Source organism: Saccostrea echinata, unplaced genomic scaffold (genome assembly GCF_033153115.1).
Source record: "Saccostrea echinata isolate AGI-Se365-2 ecotype Australia unplaced genomic scaffold, CSIRO_AGI_Sech_v1 ptg000016l, whole genome shotgun sequence".
Taxonomy (NCBI): domain Eukaryota; kingdom Metazoa; phylum Mollusca; class Bivalvia; order Ostreida; family Ostreidae; genus Saccostrea; species Saccostrea echinata.
Genome location: NW_026889765.1, coordinates 8,474,956 through 8,490,560, shown reverse-complemented (window position 1 = coordinate 8,490,560; position 15,605 = coordinate 8,474,956). Strand labels below are relative to the sequence as shown.

The 15,605-nt window shown below is 33.6% G+C and overlaps 1 protein-coding gene across 1 annotated transcript in view; it reads right to left on the bottom strand.

Annotated features, from left to right (window-relative positions):
- LOC133188884 (uncharacterized) overlaps nucleotides 1-12,653 on the bottom strand; it is a 32,835-nt gene extending 20,182 nt beyond the window's left edge. Inside the window, exons 1-9 of the mRNA XM_061324369.1 lie at nucleotides 12,610-12,653; nucleotides 10,071-10,168; nucleotides 9,716-9,817; nucleotides 8,606-8,722; nucleotides 7,395-7,694; nucleotides 2,070-2,190; nucleotides 1,345-1,543; nucleotides 268-1,124; nucleotides 56-179 (exon numbers count right to left, since the gene is read on the bottom strand). Coding sequence (XP_061180353.1) covers nucleotides 56-179; nucleotides 268-1,124; nucleotides 1,345-1,543; nucleotides 2,070-2,190; nucleotides 7,395-7,694; nucleotides 8,606-8,722; nucleotides 9,716-9,817; nucleotides 10,071-10,168; nucleotides 12,610-12,614 — 1,923 coding nt within the window. The 5' untranslated portion in view covers nucleotides 12,615-12,653. The remainder of the gene's footprint in view (nucleotides 1-55; nucleotides 180-267; nucleotides 1,125-1,344; nucleotides 1,544-2,069; nucleotides 2,191-7,394; nucleotides 7,695-8,605; nucleotides 8,723-9,715; nucleotides 9,818-10,070; nucleotides 10,169-12,609) is intronic.
- Between the last annotated feature and the right edge of the window lie 2,952 nt (nucleotides 12,654-15,605).

Sequence of the window (15,605 nt, the reverse complement as noted above, 5' to 3'; positions counted from 1 at the left end):
TCAAAAAATGAACATTTAAGACTATACTATCCTTTAAAAAAAATTATCAACCTACTCTCACTGGATTTTTATATTCATACTCTCTGTTATTTATCAAAGCCCCAGTTGATTTGGCGTAGAAGCGATACTTGATTCTATTAACACCACTATTTGGATCAGTAGCACCAAGGATCTGAAGTCTGCATGAGAATAAAAATGTTATATGAAAATCAATGAAAACGTGTAGAAAATCTTTTACCGTCAATTACATTAAACAAAGTATCCAACCTGCTTGAAAAATCCATTTTGTTTTCGCCAATATTTTTCTGCAGAGTAGGATCTTGCGCAGTGGGTGGCGAAGAATCATAATGAACAAGGATCCTTTCAACTTTGGATTTTCCAAGTATGTCATAAGCCTTTACCCAAACACTAACAGAATCCCCATCCCTAAGTTCTTGACTTAAGGAAATATTAATAGAAGATTCAGCAATACTTTGATTTTGATAAGACGGAGGATTCAGCTGGTTTCTCCCAATATAATAGGCAACATCGTATTTTACAATCCCTCGTTTATTAATTATAGCGTTCCTAGTTCTTTTTCCTTCTAGATCATCATATTTGTCAGGGATAGTTTTATAGCCATTACGAATACCCCCATCGCTTAAAGAATCTGGAAAGTGTCTGATGCGGTTCAAAAATTGGCCCTCTTCGTGAAGAGTATTCACAAAATGGTCTTTCCACGTGAGGGATATAGTTTTAGGGTTTTGAATTTGCCAGTTATAATCTGATCTTGGGTTACCAGAGGTGGCATAGAGCCTGTGAGAAGAGTCTGAAGTTACAGTTGATACTGGATCATAAATAACAAACCGTCTGGTGTAGGCCGAATTGTTGGCTTTGTCATTCGCCTCTAATATCCAAGAATAAACACCAGGATCCTTCGGTCTGTATGAAAACGTGTGCTCGGCACCCTCTGTAGTTTCGGGGAATTCTGTTATGATCAGAGGGACCGGGTTTGGAATTAGATCAGTGTAAGGCTCTTTCAAATTACCCTCCCCATCAGGTTGCAACTTAAAAACCTCTAAAGCGTATCGAGCAATTGTGGATAGCTGATCTTTCCATCCCTTCCACCTGATTCTGATGTCAGTCTAAAAACAAAAATTGAAATATTTCAAACAATGGAGAGTCTCTCTTCGAAACGTTTCACTTCGTACATCCATTTTGTTCTAAGACTATAGAATCACATATAACAAATCAAAAGAACGAGAAAGAAGTTTACAAATATTACATATAAATACACAAAGAATTAGATTTGATCCCTGTTGATTGATTGATCCCTGTTGAAAAAATGTGTTTGATGATTCTTACGTCTGTGACATCTTTAGTAATATGCATCATTGTGGAAGTAGAATCACTGCACTCGTTTTTCTCAGAGCAATGATATGGCGTGTCTGTGTCAAATTTTATTTCTATTATTTTTCTTGCTTCTCTGCCCTGGTAATATTGTTTGTCTCCGTTCCTGAGAACTCTAAATCCACCATTTTTTGCTCTAAATGTTACTTTATATCTGAAGACAAAAACCATATCTTGTTCTGTACAATTGATTTATATAACATTTGGTAAATATGCAGATTACATGCCGTAAATCTGGAAATTTTTACGCCATTTATTTTTGCGAATCTAGGTCAAAAGTCTGTTGATTCATTTTTACGTTTAAAATTTTTGCAAACCGTCGTTTGAACAGCTCTTACAGTTTTCTTAAACGTTTGTAAGTTACGCATATACATACAATAAATTACAAATAAACATACAACAATAAACTACGCCAACGTTCAATATTCAGATAAAAATATTAGAAAAGATAAATCATCCAAAGTGTTGAAAGTTTTCATAACATTTTCATAAATCACACATGTACATAAAATATGTATAACGATGTAATCTGTAAGTAATCTTTAGATAAAAACTTTTTTGTTGTTGATTTATATTTAAGAAAAATATTTTTGCGAATGCAATGCATGCGCAAATTTGCTGAAAACTTATCTACACCAAAAATTTCCAGATTTACGGTATGTCGGCTGTAGAATACTTACGTGTCTCCGGAGTCGAATCGAGTGTTGAAATTGTCAATACTATCATCACAGCGAAATAGTTCTTTATTTTCAGGATCATCTCTACTGATTCCCGAACAAGTTAACTTTTTGTTGTATTTACCTAAACAGAGTTAAACCAAAGGTTTTAGAACGCGGATATTTCATTTGAACATTTATGAACATTTTAGACTTAGAATATATATATTCCTATGCGTATCAAAGTCATTTGAGTTATTAATCGTGAACTTACTTATCATTTAAGAAATAAATAACAAGTTTAAAAACTGAAGTGGGTCAGTCACGTGATCAAATCCTTTGAAGGCCGAAAGCCTTCTCAGAAGATTTGATCACGTGCCGAACCACTTCATTTCCCAGTGAAGTTTTTAAACTTGTTTTTATTACTTATATTTACATTTGAGACGGACAATAGAATTTAATCGAATATAATTGTTGCACTGATTGTTCTTCGTAGATTTTGACAAATTACGCAAGGTGTAAATCGGCTTGAAAAGCGGTTACGCTTCAAATCAAATTCATCTGACAAAGCTTGAAAGGATTCTGTTTTGAAGGGAATATTCTGTGAAGGGCTACTTGTGATCAATTATAGTGAGCATATATTGTGAGTTAGTGAGACATATATTGGTGTCTGGGAATTTTTGTATTCATGAGAACCCGTATTCGATGTAAACACACACACACACACACACACACACACACACACACACACACAAGAAACACGTCCGATGTTTGATAATAATAAGTCGGAGGAATTTTGGTCGAAAAGGGATGGATGGAGACACTTTTCCGGACCAGTAAACTTGAAATCAAGTATAAAATTTGATCAGAAGCATAAAATCCACGATTTCAGGCATATTTATTATGATGTTGACACGGAGACACTGCGACAGCTTACATTGTTAAGACGACGATCTCGATGATGGAGGTGTGCCTACCGAACTTCCAAAGTGTTTGTCAGCTATTTGTGGCGTGATTGCATTACACTGATATTTAATTTCCAACAGATTTTCAAATTTATCGTGAATAAAGTTTAATGAAAAAAACTTATAGCATTCAGAGGTCTACAAGAAAAATTAGGGTAAACGTTGAGACTGCAGCTCAGACATGAAACTTATAGCCTAACACGTAGTTTGTTTTCTATTCTCTATGTAAAATCGATCAACAACTTATTAAATACTTGTTTACATTGTAAATAAAATGATTATTACATGTATCTTACTTGCGTATTTTGTACATTTTTATACATGAAAAGCATGCTATATTGCTAATAGAGTAAGTCTTTTTATTTAGATATTACTGCATGGAGTGATTAGGTCAGGTAATAACCTATGACCTTCGAAAAACGTCATACAGATATGAAGATATTTGCTCTCTGTATGTTTATATAATAGAGAGATACCACAAATGTATAAATAGTAAAATAAAATAAACGTTTATTAAATCAGGATGGACATTAATGGTGCACCAAATACAATGACTGGATATAAAACAAAGAGATTTTAATTTCGTGAACTATATATAATTATCTTGATAGAATATATTGGATGTTGAAGTTGGTACAATGAATTATAATTTCATAACCTGTTTTGTAATGACATTGATCAAAATAAACCAATCAATCCCATAAAGGGTACTAAGATTTGAAACGAAATGCAAAATCATTGCAGCACAGAGGACCGTGCTATTCTTTACAAATAAGTTTAAGTTTTGGTGTATGGGATTAAGGTGGGAGAAGTTATTCAGAATTTAAGGTTAACTATACATTAAAAAGTTTATACATCACATATACTGTATAAATTACGAGATACACAATATATTTACTTCCATGAAGTACATCTCCTGTAGTGTCTAGAGGGACTGAGCCCATGAATAATACCATCGTAGGTATACCTTGATAGGAGAATTGTGCAGTGTTGGGTTCTGAAGTCATATGATATATATAATTAAGTGTTGTCAAATCGGACGATTTTTAGTAACCGGTTACTCGCTTACTGTTCCGATCGAGTACCCGGTTACTCGGATGATTTTTCGTTACAGTTACCATACATCTATTATTTATCTTATCCTTTACCTATCGATAAAAATAAAACAAATGTACTGTATATGGACTATATTTACAATTAAAAACTCAAACACACACCAATTATCTTCAAAGAATTTTTGATTAAATGATTTTAGATGTCACTCGAAACGGACAGTTTGTTTTTGTTTAATTAAGCAAATAATTTTATCAACACACGAAGAAGACAGATATATAGTCGTCAATCACCATTTCACAATGACTCTCGCTACGTGTTCCTTTTCAGCCCCTGATATTTGTCGCGATCAAGGAGAATTAAAATACCCGCAATTACTGGTTGATTTATAGAGTGTCCAGTAAATCGCTGGTTTCCGAAAAATGTTTTAATCTTCGTTGATTTTTAACATGTTTGTAGGTCCACTCGTATACAATAACTCCGATTCAAATAATTTAATTTTTACAGATCTCGAATCAGCTGTTATATTCAAATACTTCCAAGCTTTATATGTCTGCTGCGGCATCTTATTAAATTATGTTCCTTTGACTAACACAGGTGTAAATGATTAATTATAACTCAGGTCTTCTAAACTTTTATACCCCTGGCAATCAAAGCTGTCAATTATATAAACTGTGAAAACTAATCAAAACAAATCAATGCCATTTGTGAACCACTAGATCAAGTCTAACGGTAAATAATAAATTACGGAAATGTGTTATTATATATTTATAAACAATGTAACATTTATTTTCTACGTATTTACTATGTAATGTATTTTTATCCGGGTAACCGAATAGCAGTTTTACTAACCGATACTCGCATCGTTCGACGGTTAACCGGTTAACCTGGTACTCGTTGACAACACTAATATAATTGTATATGATCACAGTGAATAAGAAAACTTTTGGGGTTATAAAAGTTCATTCGAAAACGTTTGGTTTTTTTTTTTAAATTTCTATTACACTATTTCAAAGAGTTGAGCTGATAACGGTCAATGAGCTAAGAAATAACCAGAAGGAAGTCTGACTTGAATTCGATTCTTGGTCAGAACTTGTGAATCTTTCTGAGTTCAAATAAATTATTTTTCCTATCTTATATTTACCGAAAGTATCCTTTAATCTGTCTATATCTACGTCCAATCAATTGTAGTTAATTTGTAATTTGTATAATTATTAAACTGTGTTTATGTATAGGCAAGTAGTACATGCAGAAACTGAATTGTGTTTTTTAAGGATTCATCAATAATTTTAATATATGTCAATTGCGGTTTTTATTTTATTAGATTGTGTTTCAATGATATAACATCTCTTTTTGGTGTTATGATATCTTTCTTAGCTTATCTGCTTTATACTCAGGGGCAGAGAAGATTTTCAAAGCGATAATTCATTTTCACTATATAATCAATTTGGCCCCACCCTAACACCAACGTCCCTGACTCAAAGGCCATGAATTTCACAATTTTAGAAAAGGCAACCTTGCTTATCATAACTTTGCACTATGTTTATCTATTAAATTCCTAGGAACAGAGAAGAAAACGTTCAAAGAATGAATATATTTTTTTCTATATTAACCCTTACACCAGAGACAAGACCCTAGGGCTATGAAGAAGATTTTCGAAGAATATCCATTTTTCCCATTATAATCAATACAGCTCCATGCACCCTATGGCTGCACTGATCGCATGACCCAGGGGCCATGAGTTTCAAAATTTTGAAAGAAGCACCCTTACTTATCATAACCATGCACTTACATGTAGCTATGTGTTAACTATACAGGGGTAGAGGAATTTATCAAAGAAATAATGCATTTTCACTATACCATTAATATTATCCCACCCTATCTCCGGGAATCCTGACTCTAGGGTCATGAATTTCAGAATTTTCGTAAAGTACTCTTTTCTTATTATAATCATCGCAATAGTTTGACCGCTTGATGTCCAGGGATAAAGAAGATTTTTGAAAATTGCAATAATTTTGATGGTTTTGGCCCAATCTCTCAGGCCCCAGGTTGGCAGGGACCAGATAGAGTTTACTATAGTTAACTATAGTTTACTATAGTTAACTATAGTGTTAACTTTGACACTATGAAAACTACAGTGTTAACTTTGACACTATGATTTACTATAGTGATCACTATGAAAACTTTGATTTACCAAAATGATAACTTTGACACTATGAAAACTTTGATTTACTATAGTGATCACTTTGACACTATAGTGATAACTTTGAAAACTTTGATTTACTAAAGTGATAACTTTGAAACTTTGATTTACTATAGTTAACTATAGTTACACGTAACTATAGTATTTTTTTGTTAGGGCATGAAATTCACAATTTTTGTCACCCTTTGCCAATTGATGCTTTATACCAAAATTATTGAAATTGGTTCAGCTGTTTATGAGAAGAAGCTGAATATGTTCAAAATTTTATAACCGATGGACGACGAACGACGGCTGAATAAAAGGATACCAATAGGTCACCTGAGTGACTCAGGTGACCTGAAAGAGAAACTCGGAAAATTTTGTGTTTGAGATTGGTCATCAACAAAATTAATTTGTTAAAAATCAATCTCATTCTAAACGAATGTGCTCTGAATTTGATATTAATAGGTTGCTGAAGTTCCTCATTGACAACATTGATATAGTGTTCGGAGACCAGGTCTTGCAACAAACTGTTGGGTATCAGATGGGCCCTAATTTTCCTCCTTTATTAGCCGACCTGTTGTTTTATTCCTATAAAGCACAATTTATTCAAAGACTTCTACATGAGAAGAACAAACACTTGCTGTAACCTTAGACTCAACATTTAGATATATCAACAACGTTTTATGAAATTAACAATTATAGTTACTTTACTTTCATTCACATCTCGATATATGCCAGTGAACTTGATTTAAAAGACAATTGTTATGGCCAAGGTTCAAGTTGGCTAAAATTTTGTAAAATTGGGTCAAACTCCAAGGTCAAGGTCAAAAGGTCAAATATGATGGTACCAAAAGAAAGGCCTTGCCACAAGGAATACACATGTGAAATATGAAAGCCATAGCTTCAACCAATCAAAAGTAATGAGCAATGTTAAAGTTTTTGAGGACAAACAGACAGCCGGACAGACAGGGCAAAAACTATATACCCCGAATCTTCGATACGGGGGCATAAAAATTCTTTTTTCCTGAAAACTTACTTCCTTTGTTAGTTTATAATTTTTGAGCACAAATGAACTACTCTTAACAGTGAAAAAATTACAAGTTACTATGTAGGTATGTGAAATATAAAATAAGTATTTCAACTCACTTCCACTAGTTAAATTCGTTACTATGACAGAAATATCGGCCTCTGTGACACCGAGTTGAAAGTATTGAACATAACTCGGTTGAATTGGCAGATCCAGTGCATCAGGACTATAAATAGACTGAAAGGTAAAGTCGAGTCTATTAAAATCCCTTCGATTTGTCCAAAATGTCTCAACATTTTCCGGACTCATTGCTGAATCAATGGTCATGTTGTACATTATCATCTGTTTCACTTGATGGTAGTATCCAAGTTTTACAGTGCTTTGCTCGATGACTGGTTCATATATTTCGCCTGTTGGATCTACAAGAGCAGGAAATGACGTAAGTTTGTATCTATTTTTCAAAATTTTGTCACAATGATATATATATATGTAAGTGAACTAATTCATATGTACATGTACTAGTATCCGTTTAAATATGATTTTATGTAAAATGAAGAGCACTTAATGTTTTATTTCGAATACATGGACATGACTGCGTTCGCAATCGTACTCAGCGAAGCCTTACCCTAGTGCAATGCATAAACTTGGATTAAAACCCAGAATCATTGATCGAAGGTTTTAATCCGAGGAGCGCAACCGGCCATAAAAAGTACTGAACACACTGTATAAATGAATAAATTTATAAATGAACACTGGCTACCATGCCGTTCAAGATCGTAACTCAAGTAAAGTTAGATTTTAGTGATAGTTCTCGATTGGCAAGCAATATGTTTAAGGAATGTTTTTAAGTTCTGTGTGAGTTACTGGTGTGTAAATCAAACAGACTTATCAGGTAGGCATATTTCATGAAGCGTGCTAGCACTTAATGAAAAATATGCCTACGTGCAAGTCTGTGTGATTTACACACCAATAATTCACACTTAACTTAAAAACATCCCTTATATTTACATTTTACATGTTCAAAAACACCAAAAAATGTTTGAATTATCCGCTGCCCTATATCGTTACATTTTCATTAATATCTCTGTAGCTTAATGTGACGTCACTAACGCCAGTTTCTCCGTGTGTATTTCTACGCGTGAGTATACACGAAATTGGCATTCAAATCAATTTCACAGTTGGCCTTGTAGAAAAACACAGCAAATGTAAATATAACAAATTAAAAACCTGTGCTAAAATTCGTGCACATATTATCCATAAAATTAATGTACTTGACAGTCAAGAATATAATTGAAAGTAAAATAAATTATAAAGACATTTGTAAACATACAGCTAAGGCAGTTTTCTGTGCTCGTGCCTCCTGTTGGATAAAAGTTGTTTGTACACCGACAGTTGCTACCAACACAGTAACCCGGATAGCAAGGACGCAGACTCGAACATTCGGCAACTAGAAATTTTTAAGAAAAGAAAAATCTGTGAACAGTAGATTTCAAATAAGAAAGAAGAGGCCTATAGGCTCCATAAGTCACTTGATTATGGTGGTTCCCAACTACATGTACATTGTATGACTAACTCAACCTCACCTTGCACTGGAACTTGAGACCTATTTGATCATTTCTTAATTGATAGAGATCTTTCTGTCCATTTCCTTACGTATAGCGTTTTTAAGAAAAAAGAAAATTTTCAAAGATATATACAGTATATATTCTAATATATAGTCAAATAAATCCAACACAGGGTCTTGAGCTCTTGAAAAATTTGGAGTTTGGTAAAGGACTTATACTCATCATATGTAAGTTTGCTTTCAAAATATTCAGAAGTAATTATATTAAAATCTTTTGTGTATTTTTGAAACATAATTAAATAAGCATAGGGTCTGAAACCAGCCTCTAGGGATAAGTTTACAATCTGTGTAGTAGGCTTACTTCTCATTATGAGTAGATATTTTCAAAAGTATAATGAATATTCTACTAAATACTTAAACTTGATTGCAGTGAAATAAATTTTATTGCTCCTTATACATGTAATTATAGAAACTGTTTGCCTGCAAGATGTCATCTGAGAAATGGTGTCAATTTTCAAGCGTATTATATAATCAAAAAGTCCAATCCTTATCCTGATGTCTGAAAACAAAATCTAGAAGATTCTAGTAGAGGGCAAAAATGCTCATCATAAGTATACAAACAGTTGCATGTGCACACGTGCCTGCTTGGTGTCCAGGAGTGATAAAGTTTTAATAGGTATTATAATTTTTCAATTAATGACCAACTTGAATCCAAATGAACACGAATTGTGAGTTTTTGGTAGAGATCTTACCGGGTGCGAAAATTATATAAATTATGCAAACAGTTTGACGCTTGCTAAACTTCCATTGAATACAAACCAAGATTTTCAAGAAGAAAAAAAAAGATATCTTTTTAAAAAAAACAATGAAACTTACTATCAGAACAATATTTTCCCGTGTAATCTGCATTACATTCACACACATCTGGCGCTATGCATGTGCCTCTTACGGCGCCCCCACAGTCACCACGACAGATAGCTTTAATACAAATAAAATAAAAAAAAAATAGCAACTTATTTAGACTATTTGTTACATGGATATTTCGTTATTTTTTCAATTCTAAGAAACCCCTTTATTCAATTTATATTCAAGAAGTATGTCAGAGAAATTTGTAACTTCCAGATCATTCTCTCTCTCTCTCTCTGGGGTGGGTTGGTATGGGGATGTGTGTAAATGAGTGTGTCTATGTATGTGGAGAGAGAGAGATTAATCTTTTAATTACAGTACTCACGTATATTACAAGCTTTATTCCCATTGTGTCTCCATCCTGAACAACAGAAATATTCTGTGTAACGGATCTCCACGATAAAATTACCATAAGCACAACACCTGTGGGATTGTCATGTATAAATGTACTCAAACATGCATTTCAAAAAGGAAAATAGATATCAATTTATACAAATGAGAACAGCATAAGGGTAAAAATTTGTTATTCATTTGGCTGTATAATTATGGGGAAAAAGCAATTCAAAACTTTGCCTGTGATTGGAACTTGTCTAATAGGGCACTGTCTTCCCCCAATTTTCTACTGAAATATAAAATTTGGTGTAACATGTATGACTACAACACCAAATTTTATACTTTAATAAAAATCTATGGGAATTAGTACTTTGTATACATGTGAGCTGGTCAGAATGATGATACAGAATGTTTTCAGGGCCATCAACAGGTTTTTGGGGTGAAGGGAACAGTTGAATGTCTGGGAGGGGTGCCCCCTCCTCTATAAAGTTGATTTTTTTCCTGTTCTTGAAAACCATTTTTGTGGGTTCTTGTGGATTTTTGAAGTCATTTTTTCATTACTAAATGAAAAGAATCTGGCTTTTTTTTTTTACTTTAAACAGATAAATGATTAATTTACTTCGTTTTCTTTTTCCTATGAAGATCGCGCCCACACCATTCTGATGGGTTTGCAATAGAGTTGTGACAGAATTCACAAACTTAAGGAAGCTTAAGTTACTTTCATGTAGGGCCATCTTTAAAATAATGTTTGTTTGCCCTCTCCCGACTCAGGGTAAAAAAAAAAATTGGGTCGGTAGGTAGGTGGGAAGATTTTTTCCCCAGAAATTTCAACACATTTGTTGACGGTATGAGAAAATTGAGGAAGAAAAAGAAAAAAAATACCGTTTCCTGGAGGTTTTAAAAAAGTCTTGAGTCGGGCCATTTCTAGCCGGTTGGTCGGGAGAGGGCAAAGAAACAATTTTTTAAAGATGGTATAGCATTGAAGAATTTTCTGTGATATGGACAAGGTTCATATGACAAGAATGAATTGATCGATCTTGAGATCAGCCAGATTGATTGTCAGACTAGAAGAATTGTTTTTTTTTTTTTCAAAAGGAAGGGGGGGGTTAAAATATAATTAAGAAGATAACGTGAAAGACTTCGAAAATCATCCAAAAATGCAAGTTTTCCAACTGGAAAATCCTATTTCGTAGAGAGGGAATGGGAGAGAGGGGAAGGATTCATCTTTCCAACAAAACAAGAAAAAAGTTTAGATAGTATGACATTACTTTTTTATGTCCCAGTATCAAGGATTCGGGGTATGTAGTTTTTGTCCTGTCCGTCCACCTGTCTATCTAGCTGTCTGTTTGTCTGTTTGTCCCCAAACACTTTAACCTTGCCCATAACTTATGATTGGTTGGAGTTATGACTTTCATATTTCACATGTGTATTCCTTTTGACAAGCCAATTCTTTGGGTACCATCACATTTGACCTTTTGACTTTGATCTTGGAGATTGATCCACTTTTTGAAAAATTTTATAAGACTATAACCCTGACCATAACTTTTGAACAGTTGGTGCTTGGGCTTTCAAACTTTACATGTGTATTCCTTATGACAGGACCTTCCTTTGGATACCAACAACTTTAACTGACATAGGAGTTTGACCTTATTTTTGAAAAAAACTTTAACCTTGGCCATAAGCTTTGAATGGTTGGTGCTAGGGCTTTCATACTTTACATATGGAAACCTTTTGACAAAACCTTTCTTTAGATACCAACAAATTTGACCCTTTGACCTTAACCTTGGAGTTTGACCTATCTTTGAAAAACTTTAACCTTGGCTATAACTTTTAAACAATTGGTGCTAGGTCTTCATACTTTACATGTGCATTGACAAAACTTTCCGTTCGATAACAACAATTTTGGCATTGACCTTGACTTTGGAGTTTGACCTACTTTTGAAAAACTTTAACCATTTGCCATAACGTGTGAACGTTTGGTTCTAGGGCTTTCACGTTTCCCGAACAAGTGTATCATTTGTGACAAGACCTTCCCTTGGGGCCCCATTTGACCCTGACCTTGACGTTTTACTTACTTTTAAAAAACTTTAACCTTCGCCATAACTTTTTGAACAGTTGGTGCTAGGGTTTTCAAATTTCTATATTCCTCGAGACAAGACCTTTCTTTAAATTTCAACATTTGTGATCTCTTGACCTGGAGTTTGACTTGCATTTGAGAAACTTTAAACTTCGCCATAAGCTGCAATAGGTGGGCATCAGTGTTTCAAAAACACATCTTGTTTGTTTTCATTACCGTTCAGCTAATCATGCTTGCTTATGTATATATTATGTTATGCCCCAGGGAGGCCATGATTGACAAATAAATCTATTCTGTTCAACGAATGAAAAGATCTTTTACTTATAAAAAATGTTTCCTTGCTCTTGTTATTGATTGATTTTTGCTTAAATTCCATTGACAACTCTCGATTTTCATTGCATTAATCTAACATTTTTAATAATACATGCACAGTGTCCTGTTTTTAGCTACTTACCCCATCCATGTCTGGTATATACATCTCCTTTCCCATACACATTTGACTCTCTCTCTTGAGCAAAGCTGGTTACTATTCCTAATAAAAGATAACATATTTGATCTTTTTTTTTTCAAAAAGGTACATACATGTACACGTACATGTAGATATTCATCCCAGTTGTTTTTCTGGTCATTTTAACTACATGCTTGCAAATATAAATCTGAAAATAGACAATTGAATCGATCTTGAGAACTTAGAAACCGAGGCCCCCAGTCAGGAAGAGTTGGCACGCTCTACTTAAAGAACCCTCACTGCTCAAAAGGCCTTGAGAATCAAGTAAAGGTCTAAATTAGAAGTCCTTAAACGGTATATGGTGGCGTTTTTCATGAGTGAAATAATATTACAAGGGACGTAAAACTACAAAAATCAAATATTTAATCTATCTTGATGAATTTCAGTTACAGACAAGTTTGCATTTCTTTCCGCTTTCATGATTTTTGACGGAATTGAACACAATACCAGTAGGGGACTATAAGAAGGTTTGCTTCATATAGCATGAGATGCGTTGAATTTCAAAGCAATACAAACAGAATTGTGTTGAGCACATACCAGTTCATTGTTTTACATATTATATAAATAATTCATTTATGTATAAAACTAGAGCTAAACTCGTTGCAAAGCAAGGAGTAGGTCTTCCGTCCGATTTTCAGTATCACTACCTGTAAGATCAATGAAGGTGGGTCATTCCTTATGAAGAAGGATACTACATTAAAAATGATATCGATCTGTCTTTAGTATATTTTTATAATTGAAATCTACACCAGTCTAATATACTTGATATTTAGCAATTTATGACAACTTTCAGTTTAACCTAATGTGACGACAATCGACAGAGTATGAGTTCGTAAGTCTTGAGTGATGTTAATCATTTAATTAAACCACTGAAATAATTGTATAACTTATGACATATTGTGAAAGTGAATCTTGAAAGTATTAATAACAGTGTTTAAGACCACCCTAAAAACGCCATCCTCGAGTCTGTTAATCGTGAGAAAAAATATCATGGATTTTACATTGTAAGTAAGCTAGGTCCGTTCTATCTAAAACTATTCTTATGTTTGCCATCAATTTGCTTGTAAGTACATGTACATTGTACACGCATATGGAAATATTGGATGAACGTATAAGTTATTTTCATCAAATTCAAACATAATATGCTGTTTGTAACCAGCATTATTCGAATATATTATGCTGATGGTAATATTATTTTATATATATATATATATATATATATATATATATATATATATATATATATATATATATATATATATATATATATATATATATATATATATATATTAGAAAGCAATATTCAACAAAATCTTTTCAAACGAAAATTCGGTCATGAGCTGGCCAGGACTTCGCTCTTGCCTATGTTAATGAAAATTAAGGGGGATGGGTTCTCTGATAAGAGAAAAAATTTTCCAAGTACAAAATCCCAGACTGTAAAAATGTAAACCTTTGAGTAGTCAATTTAATCAAACCCACATATGATGGAAACTTTGACTTGTACTGCGAAATCACTAATTTTCGTGGAGGGTCAACTTTTGTTGTTTACGAGAGAGGAAGAGACCTTGTTATTCATGTCAATCTTTTTATGAATAATTACACAATTATTCTTCGTCCACGAAAAGAAATCCCAAATGAACTCATATTTTTCCCTCAAACCACGAAAATTTGACGCATCTGAAATGTGTGTTTTTACTTTTCTTTTTATATATTTTTCATATGACATAAACATTTACACTCAGTTTTAAATCCCTTACAAGTTGAAAAAGTTCTTTTTCTTCTTTTTATGAACCATGATTTTAAAATGGTTTAGTGTATCATGTACCATAATTATGTAGAAATTTTATTACTATTAGGTCATCTTTAAAAAAAAAGTTTGCTTGCCCTCTCCCGACTCAGGATAAGAAAATTGAGTAGGTAGGTAGGGGAAATTTTTTTTTATGTCCCCTTATCGAAGATTTGGGGGTATATAGTTTTTGCCCTGTCCGTCCGTGTGTCTGTCTGTTTGTCTGCTTATCTGTTTGTCCGCAAAAACTTTAACATTAGTCATAATTTTTGATTGGTTGGAGCTATAGCTGTCATATTTCACATATGTTATCCTTGTGACAAGATCTTTCTTTGGGTACCATCATATTTGACCTTTTGACCTCCACCTTGGGGTATGACCCAGTTTTACAAAATTTTATCCAACTTTAACCTTGGCCATAACTTTTGAACACTTGGTCCTAGGGTTTTCATACTTCACATGTATTATCCTTGTGACAAGGCCTTCCTTTGGATACTAACAACTTTAACCCTTTGACCTTGACCTAGGAGTTTGACCTACTTTTGAAAAACTTTAACCTTGGTCATAACTTTTGAACAATTGATGCTAGGGCTTTCCTTCTTCACATGTGTTTTTCTTGTTACAAGACCTTCCTTTAGATACAAACAATTATTGCCCATTACCTTGAACTTGGAGATTGACCTACTATTGGAAAACTTTAATCTTGACCATTACTTTTGAGCAGTTGGTGCCAGGGTTTTCATACTTCACATATGTAATCCATGTGACAAGACCCTTTGACCTTGGAGTTTGACCTACTTTTGAAAAACTTTTACCTTCGTCATATCTTTTGAATGGTTTGGTGCTAGGGCTTTCATATTTCACGTGTATTTCTTGTGAGAAGGCCTTTCCTCGGCACCATTAATTTTGACCATTTGACCTTGATGTTTGACTTACTTTTGAAAAACTTTAACCTTTTCCATATCTTTTCACTAGTTGCTGCTAGGACTTTCATATTTCACAGGTTTATTCCTCGGTACAAGACCTTACTTTGGGTACCAACATATTTGATTTGCATTTGAGAAAGTTTAACCTTCGCTATAAGTTGCAATACGGGGGCATCAGTGTTTCACAAACACATCTTGTTTATCAAAAAACACTTGCTAATGTGAAGTTA